Source organism: Pseudorca crassidens, chromosome Y (assembly GCF_039906515.1).
Source record: "Pseudorca crassidens isolate mPseCra1 chromosome Y, mPseCra1.hap1, whole genome shotgun sequence".
In the NCBI taxonomy this organism is placed as follows: domain Eukaryota; kingdom Metazoa; phylum Chordata; class Mammalia; order Artiodactyla; family Delphinidae; genus Pseudorca; species Pseudorca crassidens.
The window spans coordinates 17,086,488-17,108,763 of NC_090318.1; the positions used below are offsets into that span (position 1 = coordinate 17,086,488).

General features: G+C 48.6%; 1 protein-coding gene across 1 annotated transcript in view; it reads right to left on the minus strand.

Annotated features, from left to right (window-relative positions):
- The window catches only part of LOC137217888 (testis-specific Y-encoded protein 2-like), a 97,895-nt gene extending 77,132 nt beyond the window's left edge, over nucleotides 1–20,763 (minus strand). The window contains exons 1-5 of the mRNA XM_067724888.1: nucleotides 20,248–20,763; nucleotides 19,566–19,643; nucleotides 19,352–19,463; nucleotides 19,109–19,254; nucleotides 18,907–18,999 (exon numbers count right to left, since the gene is read on the minus strand). Of these exons, the coding sequence (XP_067580989.1) occupies nucleotides 18,907–18,999; nucleotides 19,109–19,254; nucleotides 19,352–19,463; nucleotides 19,566–19,643; nucleotides 20,248–20,763 (945 nt within the window). The remainder of the gene's footprint in view (nucleotides 1–18,906; nucleotides 19,000–19,108; nucleotides 19,255–19,351; nucleotides 19,464–19,565; nucleotides 19,644–20,247) is intronic.
- Between the last annotated feature and the right edge of the window lie 1,513 nt (nucleotides 20,764–22,276).

The window sequence follows — 22,276 nt, forward strand, 5'->3', positions numbered from 1 at the left end:
AATTGTATTTATCTTCAAGCTTCATTCATCTAACTGACCTCACTCTCAACGTTCGACCATGGGACCTGAATTATTTACTGTACTTCATCAGAATGAGATTCAGGATGTTAAAAAAAAATTATGTATGTATCAGATAGCCATGACTATCTGTTGGAGTTAATCATTTATGACACCTAGTTATGAATGGCGCTTTCTGCAAATGAGATATTAATGGAGCTTGAAACATGAAGGACCAGATAACTGGTCACCAAGAGCACGTGTCCAAGGACCACAGACTTGGGACCAAAAGCAAAACCAAACCATCTGTAGGATGTCTGGGGGTGAGCTAGACGGAGGAGGCTCGGTTTAAACATTTGGGGTTTAGAACTAACCCAGAGTTTTCCTAAAAATCAAGAGAGGGGCTAAGTGCTGAATATCAGGAAGGCACCGAGAAGACTCTGGAGCAGGGGTGAGGCGTGCTGGGGGCATGGGGAGGAGGCAAGTGATTCGGCTCCTAAATCCAATATATTTTGAAAACCTACTGAGAACGACCCTGATGCCTCACCGACAAGTACAGACTTCCCTCTGCGGGCAGGGAGTGCAGATTTCAAGGAAAACAAACAAACAAACAAGCGAATCTCAGCTATGAGATTCTCTGACATGACTCACTCTCTATGGTTATAGGTACCTAGTAGTTTTCTTGTGAAGGCCTTAAGGCAGGCTTACAATGAACTCTTTTCTTTCCTCCAGTTGGGCAATGGCCAATCTTCATGTAATATCTTTCATCCACTTACATAATAACCTAGCCAATGAAATTCCCCGAAGGGTACTCCCCAAATTAAGTAAGAATCCTTCCTTTCGTTACTCTTAAGGAGGAGGATGAAGGCTGATGAAGTTGCTGGACTTACCTGGCAATTTTCAAGTACACTGAAGAAGATAAAACTGACACAGAATTCAAAGGAAAGTGTTTTGTTAGAAATAGGTGCAGAATACTTAGAATAAATAAGCAACACTTTCAACATTAACCCTAAGAGATGCTTCCCAAGTATATCCCATATCAGAGGAGAAATGCTGCAGAAAATAACTGACCATCTATCTGTATCCTCGGGAAGCCATGAGAAGAATTTTAGAAGGGATCTTAACAAATTGTTTACTCAGACTCAGGATCTTTAAGCACATGTTAGTTCACCACATACTTTTAAATTATTGAGAAAGTAAATGATTCTGGTGATAGCCCATTTCAACAACTGGCAAGTCCTGATTTGATTTCCAAGGAAAATAGGCTAATTATATGAGAAACTGGAATATCTCCTTGTAAGTGTGTCTTCCAAGGTGTGCCTACCATTTGCCACTTTAGTAAGCTGAAACATATGTGACTCTAACTTTAGAATATTAAGTTAGTAATTTATTGATTAGCATAGCATAATGATATTAGAAAGCAGTTTGCTTCAATGTAGTACTCACCACGTGGCAGGCGAAGTAATGGCCCCCCAAAGACACGGACATCCAAATCCCTGGAACCGGTGAATACATTATGTTACGTGGTAAAAGTGAAGATGTGACTAAGTTAAGGATATTGAGATGGCAGAGCCCTGGATTAGCCAGGCAGACCCAGCAGAATGGCAACTGTCCTTCAGGGCAAAGGGAGATCCGACTACAGAAGAGGACTGTCCGAGAGACGCAGTGTGCGGAAGACACTGCGTGGGGCAAGGGGCCACGGGATAAGGAATGCAGGGCGGCTCCAGAAGCCGGAAAAGGCAAGGAAGCGCACGCTCTCTGAAGCTTCCTGAGGGAACAAAGTCCTGCCAACACCTTGACTCCAGACCTCTGATCCCTAAAACTGCAGGATAATACATTTACGTTGTTTTAAGCCACCGAATTTGTGGTAGTTTGTTACAGAAGCAATGAGAAATTAATATGCAATACGGAAAGGAAGACAGTGCAGCCCCTCAGAAACATAAGGCACAGAATTGCAAAGGGTTCCAAACATCTAGTAATCATTTATTTTTGTGCTTGCTAATATGCCCTGGACGGAACTGTGTCCCCCGAAAACTCTTATGTTGCAGCCCTAACACCCAAGGCAGCAGTGTCTGAAGACAGGGCTCGTAGGAGGTGATTATGATTAAAGGAACTCGTAAGGGTGGGGCCCTAAGACGGTAAGAGGCGGAGGAGAGACACCCCTCTCTCCGTTCTTCTGCGCTTGGAAAAGGCCGCGTGAGCAGTAGGCAGGCAGTCACCCACCTACAAGCCAGGAAGGGGCCCCTCATCACGAGCCACAATAGCCAACACCTCCATCGTAGCTTTCCAGCTCCCAGAACTACGAGGAAACACGCCTCTGGCCTGGAAACCGCCCACCCAGTCTGTGGTTTTTGCGCGAGCCCCTGTGCAGACCGGTGCATGAGCAGGAATGCAGTCGCACTGCATCGAAGCAGTGAGTGTCTGCGCAGCTTCCTGGGAGGCAGGATGGCATGGGGTCCTGGGCTGCCTGACTCTTGAGTCCACGGGTCCCTGTTCACCGTGAGTGACTACGAGCGAAAATCGGAATTTCTCTGGGCTTCGGTTTCCTGATCTGTAATATCGGGTAAATGAGAACCACAGGGTTCACGTTCAGGATGGGGACCGAGGAGGATGCTGAACTCGCTCCCCTGCACCCCGCAAATACGGGATCTACAGCTACACTTGGAACCACTTCCTCTGAAAACCCTCGAAACCCGGCTGAGCGATGCCTACTCTGGGACGCGGGCTCGCCATAACCCTGGGCTGCTCCCTGAAGAGCTGGGTTGGAACCCCACACGCGGCACCCCGACTTCTAAGACCTCCTCCCGCGTGCAGCCCCGGAACCCCTGGCTCTGAGAACCGCCAGGGCCGGGCCCACAAGGCCCCCGGAAGCCGCTCTCAGAGGCCCGGGTACTCACCGCCTGGCTGCTGCGTGGCGATGGGGACCCGGAGACGCCGGAGGGGCAGGGCTGTGGCCTGAGGCGCACAGGGCGGCCTGGTGTCCTCGGACTCAGAGCCGCGCCTCCCGTGGCCCCCGCGCCGCCCAGCGCACCAGGGACTCCACCTGGGCTTGACAGGCGTCTGCAGCCCTGGCTTCACGTCTGAGGCCCTGGTTTTACGTCTGAGGCCCCGTTTTACGTCAGTGACCCCAGTTTTACGTCCGTGGCGCCGGCTTTACGGCTGAGGCCCCGGCTTTACCTCTGGGGGCCCGGTTTTACGTCAGTGACCTCAGTTTTATGTCAGTGACCCCCGGATTTACGTCATTGACCCCGGTTTTATGTCTGAGGCCCCGGATTTATGTGGCTGACCGCGGGTTTACATCGCTGAACCTGGATTTTCGTCGCTGACCCCCGGATTTACGTCGGTGACCCCGGATTTACGTCAGTGGCTGTGGCCCCAGTTTTAACTGCCACCGGGGGACACGGCCGGGCCCTGGTGGCCAAACGGGCTGAGGCTTGAGGTCCCACAGGACTGCCTACATTTGCCTCCGTGCAGAGCTTCCGCCTGAGGGTCAGCCGGAGTCTGGTGCTCACGAGACCGTGCCCCTGGGGCCACTGACGGGGCTGGGCAAACCCTCAGGGTCAGCACCGACTCAGCCAGGTGTCTGCAGCGGCGCATTCACCCCAGCGCTCTTCGCAGTAGGCGCGGCGGGGGCCCCTGCGGGTCTGTGAGCGGAGAGCGGATACAGAAGAGGGGCGCTCACGCGCGCACGATGGGTGCCACTCAGCCGTGAAAAAGGAGGGCGTGCCGCCATGTGTGACGGCGGATGGACCTGGAGGGCCGTAGGGTGAGTGAAAGTAGCCAGACGAAGACAAACAGCACACGGCCTCTCTTCTCCGTGGGATCCAGGCCACAGACAGACAGAAAACCAGCTCCTAGATGCAGAGAACGGAGTGGTGGTCGCCAGAGGTGGGGGCGGGGCGTGGAGGAGATAGGGGAAAAGGGGTCGGAAGGTGCAAACTTCTAGTTGTGACAGAAATAAGCCCTGGGATGTGATGTCCCGCACAGTGACCACGGCTAGCAATACTGTGCTGCGTAGTCTTGGAACTGTACGGGGCGGTTCTCACCATTAAATCAAACCATGTGCTGCGCACACCCTAGACTTAACGCAGTGGCGGACGTCAGTTACTTCTCAGTAACACTGAATGAAACACGGTCTCAGTGCAGGAAGAAAAGTGCACCTGTGTGTCGTGACAGACTTTAACTAGGCTTATTCTGGTGGTGATTTCACAGTGTATACCGACGTCGAGGCATTACCGTGTACCCCTGACGCTAATGTAAGCTGTGTGTAAGTTACACCTCCAGAACGATGCCCGCAGTGTACGGAATTTGTAATGGTCAGACCAAACCATAACGTAGGTTAAGTGTTTAGAGCACTGTGTAACCTGGCCTACAAAGGTTCCTAGTCTTGTATCATTTCATTTTACTGAAGCAGTTACTTAAATGAACGTAATTTTAAGTAAAACAGCGAGGCGTGGTTGCAATAGAAGAGGACTAAGATACAGGAACCTTAAATTCAGATTTCTTTTTGGTGATCTCGAGTAAGTCACAGTCTCTCTGTAAGTTTTTTGACATTATCCTCACTCGCATGAGGACGTTGAGATGGAAATCTGACAAGTTCCTTGCGAGGACAAAGATGAAACGACACATGTGAATGAGCTTAGAACTAAGAGAGACTATAGGAGTGTCATTTGTCAGTGTCGTTCACTGGCTGTGATGATTATTACCATTTTTACATGTCAGGAAACGGAAAGCACCAACCTATGAGGTTTTTCACACTTACGTTATCATTTAGGAAACTTAATGGCCTTTTAGAAAGTTCCCCTCTGGGAGTTTTAGACTCGGTTTTGTGCTTTGTGCTAAGTTTTCCTGGGTTTCTGTCACTGGCAATTGTCTCCGTGAAGCAGAAAAAGAAAAGGAGGAATCCCATGTCTCTCTGGCAGTAAAGCACTGAGCCATGGAGACAAGAAACAAAAAGTAAGCAGGTGGTCTCATGCGGGGATCCTTGGGTGACCAGGCTGAGTGGGCTTGGAGTAATTCAGAGAGTAGAGTCCACACGCCACACTCCTGTCGGGGGCACAGCCGCCGCCTCCAGGTTTTACCTCTGGTGTGAAAACTGAAAAACTAATGACTAATACCTATAGAACTTTGTACATCACAGATTGTAATGTACTCATATTCTCTTCTTAAATATAACCTAGTCCACACTTCCTACCTCATTACGCTTGCTTTTATTTTATCGTGGATGAAAACCTTCTTCACAAAATTGATATGTATTGTCCCCACAAGGGGATGGCATGGCTGAGGCTTAAAGGCGTTGGGATCATGTGGATAGAGTGCGATAAAGCTGGAATATGCCCTTAATGCATTGACTCACTTCATTTGTATTTTATCACAACTTGCTACTTTTTATCAGTATTTTTAACGTGGTTAAACTTAAATGTACACCAGAAAACTGAGATGGACCAGAATATACCCATCCAGGGTTTGGATATTTTGCACATAAAAGCAAGGACACATTTTATGTCTCTTATCAATATTTCTCTGTTAATGGTGATTTATCGTGTTCATACCCTTAACACTACTTACTATGTAAAAAAACAAAGCAAAAGAAAAGCAAGAGTGAAGTCCTCAATCACTTCAGAACTTAAACTAACGTCAGGTTGTCCTGCCGGACTGGGACAGGGTGGCAAGTGAGGCTGTTACATTGGATACAGAATTTAGGGGTGCACCAAAAAAATTCAGTAATCGAGGTGAATAATATTTAATGCACTATTTTAAAAACTCAGAAGTGATGCAGAATACATGATGAACAAGATATTAAGACTTTAAATAAAGACAGGATCAGTTTTCTACCAGATAAATGGACTTGGACACACAAATCCACACGCACCAATTGATACAATTTTGCCCTTCATTTCCAGGAATGCAAGCAAGTACTTAGTACAATGAATTCAGCAGACTCTTCAGGGACATAAAAGAGTTTTCATGTTTAATAACTCTGAGAGTGGAGCACCTGCGACTTCAATTTATTGGCTTTGAACATTCCTGTAACATAAAATGAAGGACAACTTACAGGGTTTGAATTAGCAATTGTGTTGATGATTAAATTTCTCAAGAAAAAACACAGGAGTCAGGTTTTAGTAGCTCCTGGGACATCTCATCACCGCTAAGCAGCAAGTATACTGCTTTCCCAGAAGGGTATCAGGTTCTCAAAGGAGAGATCGCACACTGTCTTTTAAAGATTGACATCTCTACAGACTTAGGGATTGTAAAGAATAGCAATCTCATCAGCATCTTCCCCAGATATACATGAGGAGTGTGTGTGTGTGTGTGTGTGTGTGTTTGTGAGAGAGAGAGAGAGATAGAGACAAAGACAGAGACAGAGAAAGAGACAAGAAGGAGGAAGAGGAGAAGAAGGAGGAAAAGGAAAAAAATAGGTAGGTATTTAGAGAGGCAGATAGATACAGAGATGGAAATTTTAGGACATGTTATAGAGCACTGAATAGGACTAGAATGTCTCCTTTTCCTAAATCAGGAGCGAGTTTCCTACCTTCCAGCTAACACTCAGTATAGGAGGAAGAAAATGTTTAAATATATAAAATTAATAGGGTGTAGTACTTATCAGAAGTAGAGGAGGGCAATTCCAGTTGTCCAAAGAAACAGGTACACTTTAGTAGAAATCTTGGAGGACTGTCTCTCCGAAATATCCAGTATACAATCTTACATCTACCCATAAGCTCTAACTCTGAGTCTCCGAGTTGAGAGGCATGGAAAAGACCTCAGACACTTAATTTAGAAAATACCTCTTATAATGCCAGTGCAGAGTGGTAAACTACATCATAAAATTGGAATTTTAAAACCATTGTTGTTTAAGAGGAGGGCTGGCTGAGAGAAAGGAGATGTCCAATTCTGACTAAATAATATTCCTACAGAGAGACCAAGTAATTCGTTAAGTGCTGCACCATGGTTAGTCCCACTAGTATTTAAGTGATTTGCTTAGAAATGATTAAATTCTTAACTGGACTTTCAGAATAATAATTAAGTAAAACTGCTTTGCGTTATTAGAATGGACCAGATTAAGAAGTTAATGAGCACAAAGTCTCTGAACAGTGTGGGATTCTGGGGTGAAGGCCAGGCTTTCCCAAGGAAGATGGAAGAGCCGGGTGGTCCCGCATCTGGGGGCATCCCCCGGGCACGGTGAGCACGCCCCCTCCCCAGAGAGCCTTGAAGACAGGAGTTGAAGCGCAAGTCAATATGGAACCCTCAGAATAAGACTGTCTGTCAGAGCAGTACTAGAAATAACCTAGTTTACATTTCTGTTGGTATTGTAAAAATAGAATGTTAATAGAGAGGGTCGTCCCTCTCTTTTATTCAAGTAAAACCACTTCATACTGTTAGGGTCACTTCAAAATTATTCCATCTGAAATTGCACAGGCTTCCCTCACGGAACCAGGCTGGTTTCTTCCTCTACTTCCCATAGATCACATCAATTTTAGTTGACGCTTTAGAGGTTGCCTTTGCCCCCAAGGAACTGTGCTCACTCTGAGGACAGGAGACATTTCCTCTTGTTATTCCTAATGCCTAGTAACCTTTATACATATTTTAAAATAAGGGAACAAATGGATGAATTAACTCCATCATTTTGAAGGTATTTCTCCTTTGCTCGTAGCATTTTTGTTTGTTTGTTTGCAGTACGCGGGCCTCTCGCTGTTGTGGCTTCTCCCGTTGCGGGGCACAGGCTCCGGACGCACAGTCTCAGTGGCCATGGCTCACGGGCCCAGCCGCCCCGCGGCATGTGGGATCTTCCCAGACCGGGGCACGAACCCGCGTCCCCTGCATCGGCATGCGGACTCTCAACCACTGCGCCACCACGGAGGCCCCGCTCGTAGCATTTTACTCAAAGAAAATAAGAAGCCATGTTTTGAAGTTGTTTTTTTTTTTTTGCGGTACGCGGGCCTCTCACTGTTGTGGCCTCTCCCATTGCGGAGCACAGGCCCCAGACGCGCGGGCTCAGCGGCCATGGCTCATGGGCCCAGCTGCTCCGCGGCATGTGGAATCCTCCCGGACTGGGGCACGAACCTGCGTCCCCTGCATCGGCAGGCAGACTCCCAACCACTGCGCCACCAGGGAAGCCCCTGATGATTTATAATAGAGCTATTTTTTCCTAAATCTATATTAAAGGCACAGATGGAAGCACAATTTGTGAACGTAATTAACCAGGATAAGCTCCTGGAAACCCTAGAAATCAGATGGTGGAGTTCCTGGGATGCGTTTGTGTGATGAACAGGGAATAATAGTTCCATTAGTGTCAAATACGTAATACATTTGCTCCACACTTTTATTTGTCAATAAATTACCATAGAATTTTTTTGTAGCCTAGAGAATAGATGATATAGCCGGTGGGAATTTAATGAATAGCATATGTTATAAAAATTTAACGTAGTTTTCACTGCAGTAGATAAAAATGAAATTAGCAATAAATATGATTTTGACTCTTACAAAGAATACCTGAGTGTACGTAGGTATAGTCAGTGCTTATGTATATAGTAGCTTATGTTTCTGTATTTCACCTATTCCACAAAGGATTTGAGGTTCATTTGGGAAATATACTTAAAACGCAAATCTCCTCCCAACCCCCAGCAAACCTCTCCACAAAGCAGAAGAGAAAGACAGCAGTTTTATCATCAGATAAGCGTTAAATCAGAATGTGGTGCACACCACAGGGAATTCGCCAAAAGAGGCAAAGACAGAAGGAAAATCTCACCCTTTTATGTGGTCAGGCAGCTAGAGCTCCTTCTGTGAATGTTCTCAAGATGAGCACTGACTAGGCCTCAGCAAGACCTGGCAGCAGCGTGTACTATACACATACACAGCCATCCTGAGTTGACCTGCGAATTGCAGGGACCGTCTGTGGTAGCTAATCAGCTTCGTTCAGAGGAAAGACGAACCGCTCCTGTCTTTGTGACGAGAGGTAGGTTTGCAGGTTGGGGCCAGGAGCCTACAGAAGCTCAGCCCCTCACCTCCCACAGAGCCTGGGAGATGGGCTCCCTCTCCCTTCCTGGTTTTGTTTCAAAGAGATAGTCCCCAGGTCCTTGAGAAGGACACTTCTGGGTCACAAAGCTGAGAAAAGTCCCATCCGAAAGATTCATACACATTTCAAAACGAGGAGAGAGTACTTAACGACAAGTTTTCTAAAATAATTGCTCTGAGCAAAAGGCAGAGGTGGAAACCTCTCTCCTTATTATATAATGGAGGAGAATTAAGCCCGTTATTCATAGTTTGTATTTGTCCTCACAGGTCTCGTGGGCTGTACAGTTTTACGAAAATACAAAGTTTCAATCAGAAAGATAGTGGAAGTCTTATTTTATTGCTTGGTGAGCATTTCAGGTGATTTCAGGTACTCTTTGCCTGTTTCCGTGTAAGAAAATACTATAGCATATAATAGGCCAACTGGGTGAACTGTATTTCCAATGAGTGTTTTCTGCCTAAAAAAATTCCTTTTTCAGAGGTGCACGCTGGTAAAGATCCTTAATAGAGACAAAAGGAGCCTCCTAAATGTTCTAAATCAGATGGTCTTGTGCCCCAGTGATCTTAGTTACCTGCCATTAGAACAGACTAGGGGGATTGGGAGGAACACAGATGCCTGTCCTCTGTTACTGTCAATTTCCCCTTTCATGGCTGTTAATGTTTGCCTTAGGTTTTGAGGGGCTCCTATGTTGGGTGCGTAAATATTTACAACTGTTATATCTTCCTCTTGGATTGATCACTAGGTAGTGTTCTTCTTTGTCTCTGGCAATCGTCTTTATTTTACATTTGGTAGTGTATATATTAATATAATAAAGGTACATGTAACTTTACTGAAAGAAAAATAGTCTTTATTTTAAAGTCTATTTTGTGTGACATGAGAATTCCTACTCCAGCTTTCTTTTGCTTTCCATTTGCGTGGAATATCTTTTTCCATCCCCTCACTTTCAGTCTGTCTGTGTCCCTAGGTCTGAAGCGGGCCTCTTGTAAGGACAGCTTATATACGGGTCTTGTTCTCGTATCCATTCAGCCAGTCTATGTCTTTTGATTAGAGCATTTAATCCATTTACATTTAAGGTACTTACGATGTGTGTGTTCCTGTTACCATTTTCTTAATTGTTTTGGGTTTGTTATTGTAGGTCTTTTCCTTCTCTTGTGTTTCCTGCCTAGAGAAGTTCCTTTATCATTCGTTGTAAAGCTGGTTTGGCGGTGCTGAATTCTCTTAGCTTTTGCTTGTCTATAAAGGTTTTAATTTCTCTGTCGAATCGAATGAGATCCTTGCTGGGTAGAGTAATCTCGATTGTAGTTTTTCCCTTTCATCACTTTAAATATGTCCTGCCACTCCCTTCTGCCTTGCAGAGTTTCTGCTGAAAGGTCAGCTGTTAACCTGAAAGGGATTCCCTTGTATGTTATTTGCTGCTTTTCCCTTGCTGTTTTAATATTTTTTTCTTTGTATTTCTTTTTTGATAGTTTGATTAATATGTGTCTTGGCGTTTTTTCTCCTTGGATTTATCCTATCTGGGACTCTCTGCGCTCCCTGGACTTGACTATTTCCTTTCCCATATTAGGGACGTTTTCAACTATAATCTCTTCAAATATTTTCTCAGTCCCTTTCTTTTTCTCTGCTTGTTCTGGGACCCGTATAATGCGAATGTTGGTGCGTTTAATGTTGTCCCAGGTCTCTGAGACTGTCCTCAATTCTTTTCATTCTTTTTTCTTTATTCTGCTCTGTGGCAGTTATTTCCACTATTTTATCTTCCAGGTCACTTCTCCGTTCTTCTGCCTCAGTTATTCTGCTATTGATTCCTTCTAGAGAATTTTCAGTTTCATTTATTGTGTTGTTCATCATTGTTTGCTTGCACTTTAGTTCTCCTAGGTCCTTGTTAAAGGTTTCTTGTATTTTCTCCATTCTATTTCCAAGATCTCGGATCGTCTTTACTGTCATTCCTCTGAGTTCTTTGTCACGTTGACTGCCTATTCCCTCCTCATTTGTTTGGTCTGGTGGGGTTTTACTTTGCTCCTTCATCTGCTGTGTATGTCTCTGTCTTCTCATTTTGCTTATCTTACTGTGTTTGGGGTCTCCTTTTCTCAGGCTGCAGGTTCATAGTTCCCATTGCTTCTGGTGTCTGCCCCCAGTGGGTAAGGTTGGTTCAGTGGGTTGTGTAGGCTTCGCAGTGGAGGGACTGGTGCCTGTGTTCTGGTGGATGAGGCTGGATCTTGTCTTTCTGGTGGGCGGGGCCGCATCTGGTGGTGTGTTTTGAGGTGTCTGTGAACTTATTATGATTTTAGGCCGCCTCTCTGCTAATGGGTGGGGTTGTGGTCCTATCTTGCTAGTTGTTTGGCATGGGGCGTCCAGCCCTGGAGCTTGCTGCTCGTTGAGTGGAGCTGGGTCTTAGCAGGGAGTCAGAGATCTCTGGGAGAGCTCTCACTGATTGATATTACATGGGGCCGGGTGGTCGCTGGAGGTCCAATGTTTTGAACTCGGCCCTCCCACCTCAGAGGCTCAGGCCTGACACTTGGCTGGGGCACCAAGACCCTGCCAGCCACACGGCTCAAAAGAAGAAAAGGGACAAAAAGAAGAAAGAAAATATAAATAAAATATATTAGAGTTATTAAAATAAAAAATTAAAAATATTATTAAAATAAAAAAATTAAAAATAATAAAAACGTAATACACGGAAAAAAAGAAGAGAGCAACCAAACCAATAAACAAATCCACCAATGATACCAAGGGCTAAAACTGTACTAGGATACACATAAAAATCATAAACTAGTAGTCGCATACAGCACACCCCAAGTCTACAGTTGCTCCCAAAGTCCACCGCCTCAATTTTGGGATGACTCATTGTCTATTCAGGTATTCCACAGATGCAGGTACATCAAGTTGACTGTGGAGCTTTAATCCTCTACTCCTGAGGCTTCGGGGAGAGACTTCCCTTTCTCTTCTTTGTTTGCACAGCTCCTGGGGTTCAGCTTTGGCCCTGCATCTGCATGTAGGTCGCCCTCTGGCGCCTGTTCTTCCCTCAGGCAGGACGGGGTTAAAGGAGCAGCTGATTCGGGGGCTCTGGCTCGCTCAGGCCAGTGGGGAGAGGGAGGGGTACGGATGCGGGGCGAGCCTGCGGAGGCAGAGGCCGGCGTGACGTTGCACCAGCCTGAGGCGCGCCCCCCGTGCGTTCTCCCGGGGAAGTTGTCCCTGGATCCCGGCACCCTGGCAGTGATGGGCTGCACAGACTCCCGGGAGGGGAGGTGTGGATCGTGACCTGTGCTCGCACACAGGCTCCTTGGTGGCGGCAGCAGCAGCCTTAGCGTCTCACGCCCGTCTCTGTCCTCACCGACAGCTGCGTCTCGCGCCCGTCTCTGAAGCTCGTTTCGGCGTTGCTCTGAATCCCCTCTCCTCGCGCACCCCAAAACAATGGTCTCTTGCCTCTTCGGCAGCTCCAGACTTTTCCCTGGACTCCCTCCCGGCTAGCTGTGGCGCACTAGCCCCCTTCAGGCTGTGTTCACGCAGCCAACCCCAGTCCTCTCCCTGGGACCTGCCCTCCGAAGCCCGAGCCTCAGTTGTAACCTTGTCTGCAAACCACACTGGTCTTTTTATGTTGGGTGGCAGCAAAGTATATAAAGGGTGTCCACCTAACCGGTCAGGACAATGGGGACTTGGATACCTGGCTCCTTCTGTCACCAAATACTCCACCCTAAATGCAGCCAAATTACAAACCTGGGCTCCTTTGTTCATAAAACTGTGTCCCATAAAGGTGCCAGCAGGGAAGTCATAGACAATCCATTGGGTATCACAACTCCAACTTCTTTTCATTGTTCAGGATCTTATTCCCAAGCTATGGAGGTTATGAATTAGAACAGCCATCTTAACTCTCCATGGTAGTGGAACAAGAGTTCAGTTCCCCTATGCAAAGTGTGAAAATACTTCAGTCAGAAGTTAACAGCCTAGCATCAGTGGTGCTCCAAAATGGACTTGCTCTGGACATCCTGACTGCTCGGCGAGGATGAGCTTATGCAATCATCAGTGGAAAATGCTGCTTCTACGTAAATCAAATGGGAAAAATAGTCTCCAACTTACTAAAAGTGAAGGAAATGCTTTCGTCACATAAATGAAGCAAAGCCGTTTTATTGGACTGATGTCTTCCCGGGACTGGGGAACTGTTTCGGTAGGGTTTGGGGAAATGTACTTTGATTTGATTTGTTCTTTTCTGTTTTTCTTCATCCTCATTCTAACCTATGTTCTTTTCTCCCTTTGCAGATCTCTTAGCACTGAGCTACTCACCCAGTTTTGCTCTCCACGGCCATCACCTTAGCCTTTTCTTTGTGAAACATCAAGGGAAGTTGCAGAGGAGGGAATCCTTGGGGCTCAGAGCGGGCCGCCCAAGATATGCCTCACCGGCACGTTGATTATTTTGAACGGAGGCTACCAGGGAAACGGTCAGTGAGGGGAAATGATTGAAAACCACAACAAAAATACTCTGGCCCCCTGCCTTCCCCCAAAGTGCGAACTAAATCCATGTGACGGTATCCTCCCTATGGCAGGAGGCTAGAAAGCATCCTGGTCACTGCAGTTAGGAAATTCAAGGCTAAGAAAGCTGGATAAACAAACGCTGACACTTCTTCATTAGGCTGCTTGCCCAAGCAAGCACAAGCCTCTTTGTTTTGTCGAATGTATAAAAATATTTATTTGTCCAAAACTAGATACATTCAGCGGGCTTTGGTCACTTCAGGCGGTCCCATTTCTGAGACCTCTGTGTACATGAATTAAATTGGTTTGTTTTTCCTGTTAATCTGTCTTGTGTCCACATAATTATTAGGAGAGCCAAAAGGACCTCAACAGGGGTAAAGGAGAAATTTGCCCGTCCCCGTGTTGCTAGACAAGGTCACACACATTCACTGGCTCAGAAAAGATTTGAGGAGACCCTAAGTTTTCACCTCTGGCTGATCTTTAGTCTCCAGGTGTACTGGGTGGGAAGACTTGGGAAAATGAAAATGGTGTATACGGTGATGAAGCTGTGCACCCAGCCCCAAGGTAATCTGCAGAGACCAGGAGAGTGGTTTTTGAAATTTGTGTTTCCTTGCTACCTCCCCAAACCCCCTGACCCAGCACCCCGGCGGTTTAAAAAAATAATAATCGGTTGTGTCCACCCACGCAGTGGAACAGAAACACCAGTGACTACACAGCACACGGCAAAGAAAGCCGTCTAACCAAAAATAGTTCGGCACAGTAACGGAAAGGATCAACTACAACCAGCAGCCACACATGAATACGAGGGAGAAAAACCTCCTCCCCATTTACTGCATTCCAAACTTCAAAATCTCCAGTTTTCAACACCACTTACAAGGCATGCAATGAAACAAGTGTGTATTTGCCCCATCACAGGTCAGATAAGCAAATTAATAGATACTGTGCATGAGGAAACCAAGTACTTTAACTCTGTAGGCAGACATTCAATCAAGAGTCATACCTACGCTCACCTGACAAAGGAAACGATGGAGCAAGAACTAAAAGAAACCAGGAGACCAAGGTCTAGCGAAATAGAGACTCTCAACAAAGAGACATTTAAAGCAGAAACAAATAGGAATAATGGGCTGAAAAACCACAGCATGTGAATCAAAACCTTCAGTAGAGACTTCAAAGGAAGGTTTGAGCAGGCAGAAGAATCACAAAACCTAAAGTCAGGTTAATTGAAATCATCCTGGCTGAGGAGCAGAAAGAGAACAAAAATAATGCAGAAAATGTAACAGCCTAGATTATTTGCCAGACTCCACTGAGCAATCCAAGGCTTACGTATTTGCAGTCCCAGGTGGAGACAGGAGAGAAAGGGGCAGGACAAGTATTTCAAGAAATCATGCCCCTCACACTCTTCAGGTATGGCAAAACTCATGAATCTACACATCACACTTTCCTTTACTCATACCTCTCTCTTCCTGAAGCCCTCACCTTCCTTCAGCACCACCTGATCCTCTGGGTGAGGTGCTTGGTCCACGAGTTTCTATTCGGTATGCCCGTATTTTGTTCATGCACCCCCTCTCCCTGGGTCATAGGAGGTCACCGAGGGCAAGGATTCTCTAACAACTTTTCTCTTCACAGGAAGACTAGCCCCAATTCCTATCGTTCGGGTGATGCTTCATTAAAACTCATGAAGAAATTGTGCCCACATAATGTCGGTTTAATGACCAACGCAAGAATAAAATGGGGAGGAATAAGAGTCATCTTCCTTCACTCCTGCACTAGTGTTTACAAAACACTAACAAGTCAACCCCAAACGTTCTCCTCCTGGAAGCTTCCCTGGCAAATGCATTCCCTCAATGTCCTCATCACCCTCTGGGGGCCGTAATTGATATTCTCACCTCCACAAGATATTCTTGTCTGTCGGTGATTTGCCACAAGGGCATGCCTATTCCTCTGTTTCCAAATGTGTGTCACTGCTAACTCCACCTGCAATAAAGCATTTCTTGTTGCTCACAAAGACAACGGAACTCACAAAAAAGTCCCAGTTCAAGGTGGTGGAAGCATTTGATGCAGGAATGGAGGAAAGGGTGGAACGCAGGCACAGACCAACTCAGAGACACAAACCTTAACAAATAAGTAAGTGAGTAACAGCAACCCAGAGCACGTGTATCGAAACAGGGACATGAACAGACTGCGACAGCTATGGCACTAGAGGCGTGCATATGGGCACAGGCATGGGTGGAAGATCAGAGAGACGAAGGCATGGGCAAAGCCAGAGGAAGGAACACCAACTCACGCTCAGAGTGAGAGATCATGGGCAAACACAACACGGACACACCATCTTCATTTCAGACAGAGGAAAACATGAACATGTCCAGAGACCAGGACACGCAAACGTGGCTCAGAGTGATTGAGCCAGAATGCTCATAGATTGATCAGTAATCTGCTGGGCCTCACATGCCCTGAAGTTCAACGGAAGAAAACCTCAGGCAACGTGTGCAACTGTGCATTCAATCTACTCGCACCTAGATATTAGGCCCCACGTGAAAAAGCCCTTAAGAGACCGGGTCACACCTACGTCTAAAGCTCTGTAGCCCAGGAGGAAACTCAGTAAGCTATAGCCTCTGGGGCACACATCATGCCAAGTCTCCAGAGAATGACAATCAAGTCAACCGTCCACAGTTTACGGTTCCGCTACCTGATCCATGAACGTCTGCCCAGCTTCACTCCAGGACAGGTCAGGCCTAAGCATAGCCTTGGTACCTAAGCACTGGCAGGAGATGTTAGGAGTTGGGGGAGCCTGTCCCAACCTTTGCTTTGGTGATTAAGTCCTTTGCAAGACCTTACTAAATGTTCTGGATGTGGATAAATATCCTGGAGTCCTTAGAACAAGCCCCGTCTGAGGTTGCCTAAGACCACGCACCAGTATGCTGTCCCACTCCCACTGCAGGGTTATCAGAGCATAGTTTATTTTTACCAGCACCAGGAAAGACAGGGACCAGCATGTGGAAGCCCCAAGGGTTCCTTGAGGTGTACAGTGCGAGAAGCTGAGAAGACCTGTTTCCACAGTGTCTGTGGGGTGGTTGTGGGGACAGCAGCGGGCAAAGGCCAAGCCTCGCCTTCTAGACCTTCGGATGTCTCCACTGTAGAAGGGGCATAGCTGGGATGTAGATGTTCAAATACAAAACCTGACACTGAGCAGGCGATCTAACTCAGTGCACTCTGAAGGGGACATCCGTGACTCCATGAACTTTGATTGTCAAACCCTCGTCCTGGAAAGAGCTGGGGCTTTTGGGAGAAGGCTCTTCTACCAAAAGTCGTTGAGCAAGAGCTCAACATGCGGGACGGAAATGGTACTGTCAATATGCCACCCTCAGGGACGCCTGTGCTGGAGCCGCTGTATCTGGGAAGAGAGAAGAACACTGGGGGGACAAACATTGAACATTCCCTGCTCCGTTTGTGGCAGAGTCTGTCCTTTGCCTGGTCCAGAGACAGACGTGCTTCTGGGAAGCAGCCAGCCACTTGGCAAGGAGCACCCGAAGTGCTCACCACTTCCTGGGTGAGCTCGGTATGCTCTAGGTCTTCCCATTGGCCTCAGGGGCACAGACTGCTGGCAAGGCCCCAGAAGAAGGACAGTGCCTTTGTGGTTGAAACACGGTGTGCCCAGCCATTCAGCGAGGATGGGACACCTCTACCAGACTGTTCATGAGAAAAATGTTTACTTTCTGGGGACCTGGCCTGAAGCGGGCCTTGGGCAGAGGGCTTAAGCCTGTCTGAAAATAGGGATATTAACCACTGTGCCGTCACGGGACAGAGAGCACACAGCTGGGTGGCCTGGCACTTGCCTGTTTAACATCCCCAACTCCCCACTCCCCCCACCTCTCCCCTCTCCCCGTGTGCCCTTTTGTACCCAAACTGAGTCCCCCGGAAAAAAGAACAGAGTTCACGTGAGCTCACTCAGATGTGAGGGACTCCGTTTTTGTTTGCTTAGCCGTTTCCCAGCAAACTTACCTTTTCCCCTGGTCACCTTTGCCAGAGCACACTAACATCCTCACTGCCTTCCCACCCGTGTCTCCCTCACCTCCCCAGATGTCCTCCATACACCTTATACCCCCATGTCCTGAGATGTTGTCTGGAACCCTAGCCCTGAGGGGCTAATTGTCTCAGCAAAAGACCCTGTGTTCATATGCACTAGAAGGGCATCCGGTCCAACAGTGAATTAAATGCTAAGGCTTCCCCCCATTGTATCCCATTAAAGTGTCTGATGATATGCAACAGGAAGGATACATGGAGGACCACTATCCAACAAAATTAACTTCCAGCATTTCAATCTCAGGCCCTTGCTCACCAGGCCCTTTCCTTGAACTTCCGCATTTCCCTTGGAAAAATGACAGGCCCCAGTTAACCAGTCCTTCTCTTATTTCTCCTTCCTCCCCAACCCCCATCCCACAGGCAGAACTGCATTCTCTGATGCAATCCCAAAGTATGATTTCCCCCCACCTCTACAACTCTCCATGGCCTGGTAATTCCCAGGCAGCAAACTGAGAAGCCTGCCTGGGGCTGATGTGTCTACCCTGAGCCCCTGCACAAACACCACACAAACACATACAACTGATGCTGCTTATTTATCTTCCGGTTTTATTCCAGGTTTACTGGTGTCTCCCTCTCTGTACGTCTCACCACCAGATCTCTCTTCGTTTCTTTGTGTGCACGACAACCACGTTGACCGTTCGCCTTCACCCAAAGCAGCTTCTTAGGTCAAGGGTGATGCTCCATCACACGCATCTCAAGATCGGGAGTGCCTTTGAAAACACACACAGGCACACACATAATAACCCAACCTCTCTGAACGACGCTAAAGACCGCTTTAACTTTTTAAGGCCCTGCCCAGGAGACAGAGTCACATCCCCTGTGATCTCTTACATTTCCTCCAACCGCATATTAGAAACTTTTCTTCACGATCGACGCAAAACGGCCACTGTTCTCACAATAGCCATGGCAGGTGAAGGAGATGCATAAGAAAAGTAAAAGATGACGGTGATGATCAAAACAGAAAAAAATGATGGGACAGCGGGGTAAGGCTTTGCACAAAGGGGACTCACACACCTTTGTGGAAACGGGGTGGTGGGGGAAACCTGAGGCAAGCCCAAAGGCAAGCCCAAATTTAAGGGGGCGGTACAGGAGGCCTGAGCGTGGGGCTGATGGCCATGGAATGACAGTTCAGAGACGTGCACCTTTGAATCTCAGTGACTTTGACTCTCATGCTGCTTCACTCGCCTAAAGCTTCCCTAGTCAGAACCAGTCCTGCACTGCAGTTTTCCAGACGTGCTGTCGCACCCTGACGCCCTCACGCCCTGGTGTCACTGTATGCCTCTGAGCCTCAACTCCTCCATGAGTGAAATAAACGACCCAGCTTACTCGTTTCAGCGCCCAGCCCCTGGGCTCCTTACCCACCTGTCCTCCTCTCGGTGACCTGTCCCGGTGGGGCCTTTCTCCCTCGGGTAGTAGCGCAGGGGATTGGGCCACAGGTCCTCGCCGATGATCTGGTAGGGGAAAGGGGCCCGGTCGGGACAGGCCAGGCCAGGCCCACACCCCTCCCCCCGACCAGCCGAACAACATCGCCATTGCTGAGGAGGCCCAGAGGCACCCCACCTCAGCAATCCTGCTAGATCCTACACAGTTGTGGTCAGAGAACCAGTTGAAGAAGTTAAGGCCGCTGTTGTTGTGCCTGCGGCTATACACCTCCTTTTCAAAACGACGGTGCCACTGAATTGGAGCGAGATGAGATGCCCTATATCCTGTGGGAAAAGGAGCGTGGGACAAGGGCCTAAATCACGTTTCAAGTTCACCTCACCCCATCTGCCCTCCCCCACGATCGAGTGAGCTGTCACTTACCAGTGACCTCAATGAGATACTCCTTAACAACCACCTCATTCTGGAAATAGGGGTTCTTCCGGAAAAACAACATGATCTTGCGGTAATCACTGCGATCTGCGAACTCCTCCACCTGCCGGACAAAGTGGAGGCGGAGGGTGAAATCTCTCTCCAGCACACCTGTTCTTTCCTGCTTTCCGGGATAAATCATTTCCCCTCTCCTCCCCAGCCTGACCTTCAAGTTGGTCATGTAGCTAAGCATGTCTTTATCTTGGGTGCTAATCATGGCCGACATCCGGGGGTGGTTCACAAACTGCTTTACGTCAAGGAGCCTCTAGATGCCGGAGGTGAAAGGGCTGGGAGAACAGAGCGAGCCCGGACAGCGGCCTGGGAATGTCTGATCTCAAGGCCCCACTAGCATCTAGTCCTATTCCTTCAATACAGACTGCATGAAGGAACAATGAGCCCCTCGGGGTGTGCATATCTGCACTAAAACAGGGAGCCTCCGATTCTGAGAGGGAGGCCCTGATCTCCATCTGGACAGAACAAGCTTACTTCCGCACAGCAAACACTCCTGGCTCTAACTAGGATGCGCTTTCATAACTCCCCACTCTCACCTCCGTTTCCCTGATGGTTATTCCAAGAAGAACCTGTGCACAAGACAACTCTTGTGTCTCCAGAGGCCCTGGTACTAATGACGATACCTTTTTGGACCTCTGCAACTAAAGCCCTAGTCTTACTTCCTGCTATGCAGAAAATCAGCATGCCCCCACAATTTCAGGATCACATTTCCCTGAGTGTGCCCACAATGCACAATCCAACGGATACATTTTGGTACCCAAACGGCCCGCTATGTTAGGTACCCCTTGCACTAGCCCGGCCACAACGTGGTCTCTCAAATACAAAATTAAGGATACAACTTTGACCCAGAAGCCAGGGATGCTCTGGATGATGGTGCTTCTGTGTTCCAGATAAGGCTTCCGCCTCCGAAGTGTTGTGACCTTGAGACGAAAGTGTTGTCGGCTGCACTCCGCATTCACAGGCTCCAGCTGTAACTGCAAGACCTTCAGCGCCTCCAGCGCCTCCAGCGAGGCGCTCTTCGGGGACGGCCCTGGCTCTTCCTGCCCCTGCTCCTGGGGCTTCTCCTCCTGCTCTTCCGCCACCACCTGCTGCTGCTGCTTCTCCGCCACCACCTCCAGCTCTTCCATCATGTCCTCCACAGGCTGCCAAAACACCTCCATGATCCGCGCCACCTCTCCCTCCAACAGGGCCGCGCATTGCCCGCTAAAGATGGCGGCCTCCTCGCCCCACCCATCAGCTAGGGCCAGCACCCTACCCACCTCCCGCACCACACCTGGGGACCCGCGGGCCCCTGCTTCCTGAGGACCCCCTCCCACACCTAAGATGACCCCGGGTTCCGCCTCACTGCCCATGCGGACCTGGCTCTGGCCTGGGGCAGCGGCGAAGGTGCGGCAGTTAGAAGCTCAGCACGTGGGCCTAGCACCACGCAGACCCAACGACTACAATCGCGCTTCGCTACGGACTGAATCGTTCCCAGGAGCCTCTGCGGTGAAGAGAGCTGAAACGCATGCGCAGGAGCTTTGGACACCAGGCATGCGTGTCCAGGTGGCAGGAAGCTGCTCCAAGCCACGCCCAGGCCGCTCGGCCCCATCACGACCAATCAAGGCGAGGACAGTGGGCGTCACCCTCGGCTGCCTCACCCCTCGCCCTGTGGAAACAGGTCGGTTTCCGGAATTGCCGGGTCCCCCAAAACACCCCTTCTGCACCCCGGACTTAGCAGCCCAGGTTCCGCAAGGAGCTCGCCTCCAGGGAGGCCTCCGGCCTTGTGTCTGGGGTGCCCAGGTGCCCTGTGATACCTATGTGGCCTGTGCCAGTTGGAGCCAGGAGTTCCCGCTCCAAAATCAGAAAATGAGAATCCGGTTTGCCTCGGGACCTTTAACCACTGGGAACTCTCAGAAAATGTACAAGGAAATGCATGGTGGCCGAAGTTGCTGGATACTTTTCTTCCAGGGGACAGAGAGCCCGAAGCTCTGTGGCATGAGAGGGGAGTGTCCGGCAAACCCAGCTCTGTGCTCGACTTGAATTCCTTTGCTCAAGAGCAGAAAAGCCACGCAGTGAAGAGCTCCGTCTGAGTGTCTGTCTCCCCTCTGTCTTTCTCTCTCTCTCTGTGTGTGTGTGTGTGTGTGTGTGTGTGTGTGTGTGTGTGCGTGCGCGCGTTCTTGTTTCTGTATGTATCCGCTCCCTCCCTCTGTGGCCCACTCTCCTGGGATCCCCTCTGGATACTTAAACTCTCCGAGAAATTCTACCTTGCCTGGCACCAAAAGAGCTCTCCTCGTCTGTGATTGGCACCCACGGGTTCTCGGACTTTGTGTGACACACGTTTGCATAGTGCCTTTCAAACGCTTGAGTGGCAGGCAAAAATTGCCTTTCTGCTAGCCAATATAAGGTGACAAGCGTCCCTCCGGGAACGGACATTGACACATGGCACGAGACGAAGTTGACTCGGCCATCCTGTCTTTTGAGAGACCGAGAGAGGGACGACACGCTTTGGTGGCACTGGGGAACGCCAGAAACTTTATTTGGACACGTGCGCACACACTGAGGTGCTGAGGACTGCACCCAGTCGAGGGCCACCACGCACGCATGCATGCCGTCACCACTGCCAACCCGAGGATGTGAATTTTGCCGACCCTAAGGATGCCCTGTGAAAGTGGTTCTGCTCTCGTCCACCTTCTAAATGAGATCACAGCCCAGCCCAGCCCTTCGCCCCAGTCTTGTGGGACAGGGGAGCAGGGGTAGAATCCAGCTAAGCCATCACGGCCATACTCCTGAGCCACAAGCGTTGTCAGAACATTAGAGTGATGTCTTAAACCAGCAAAATCAGTGTGAGGCAGTCGGTTATGCCTCGGTGTGGGTCGGTGTGCC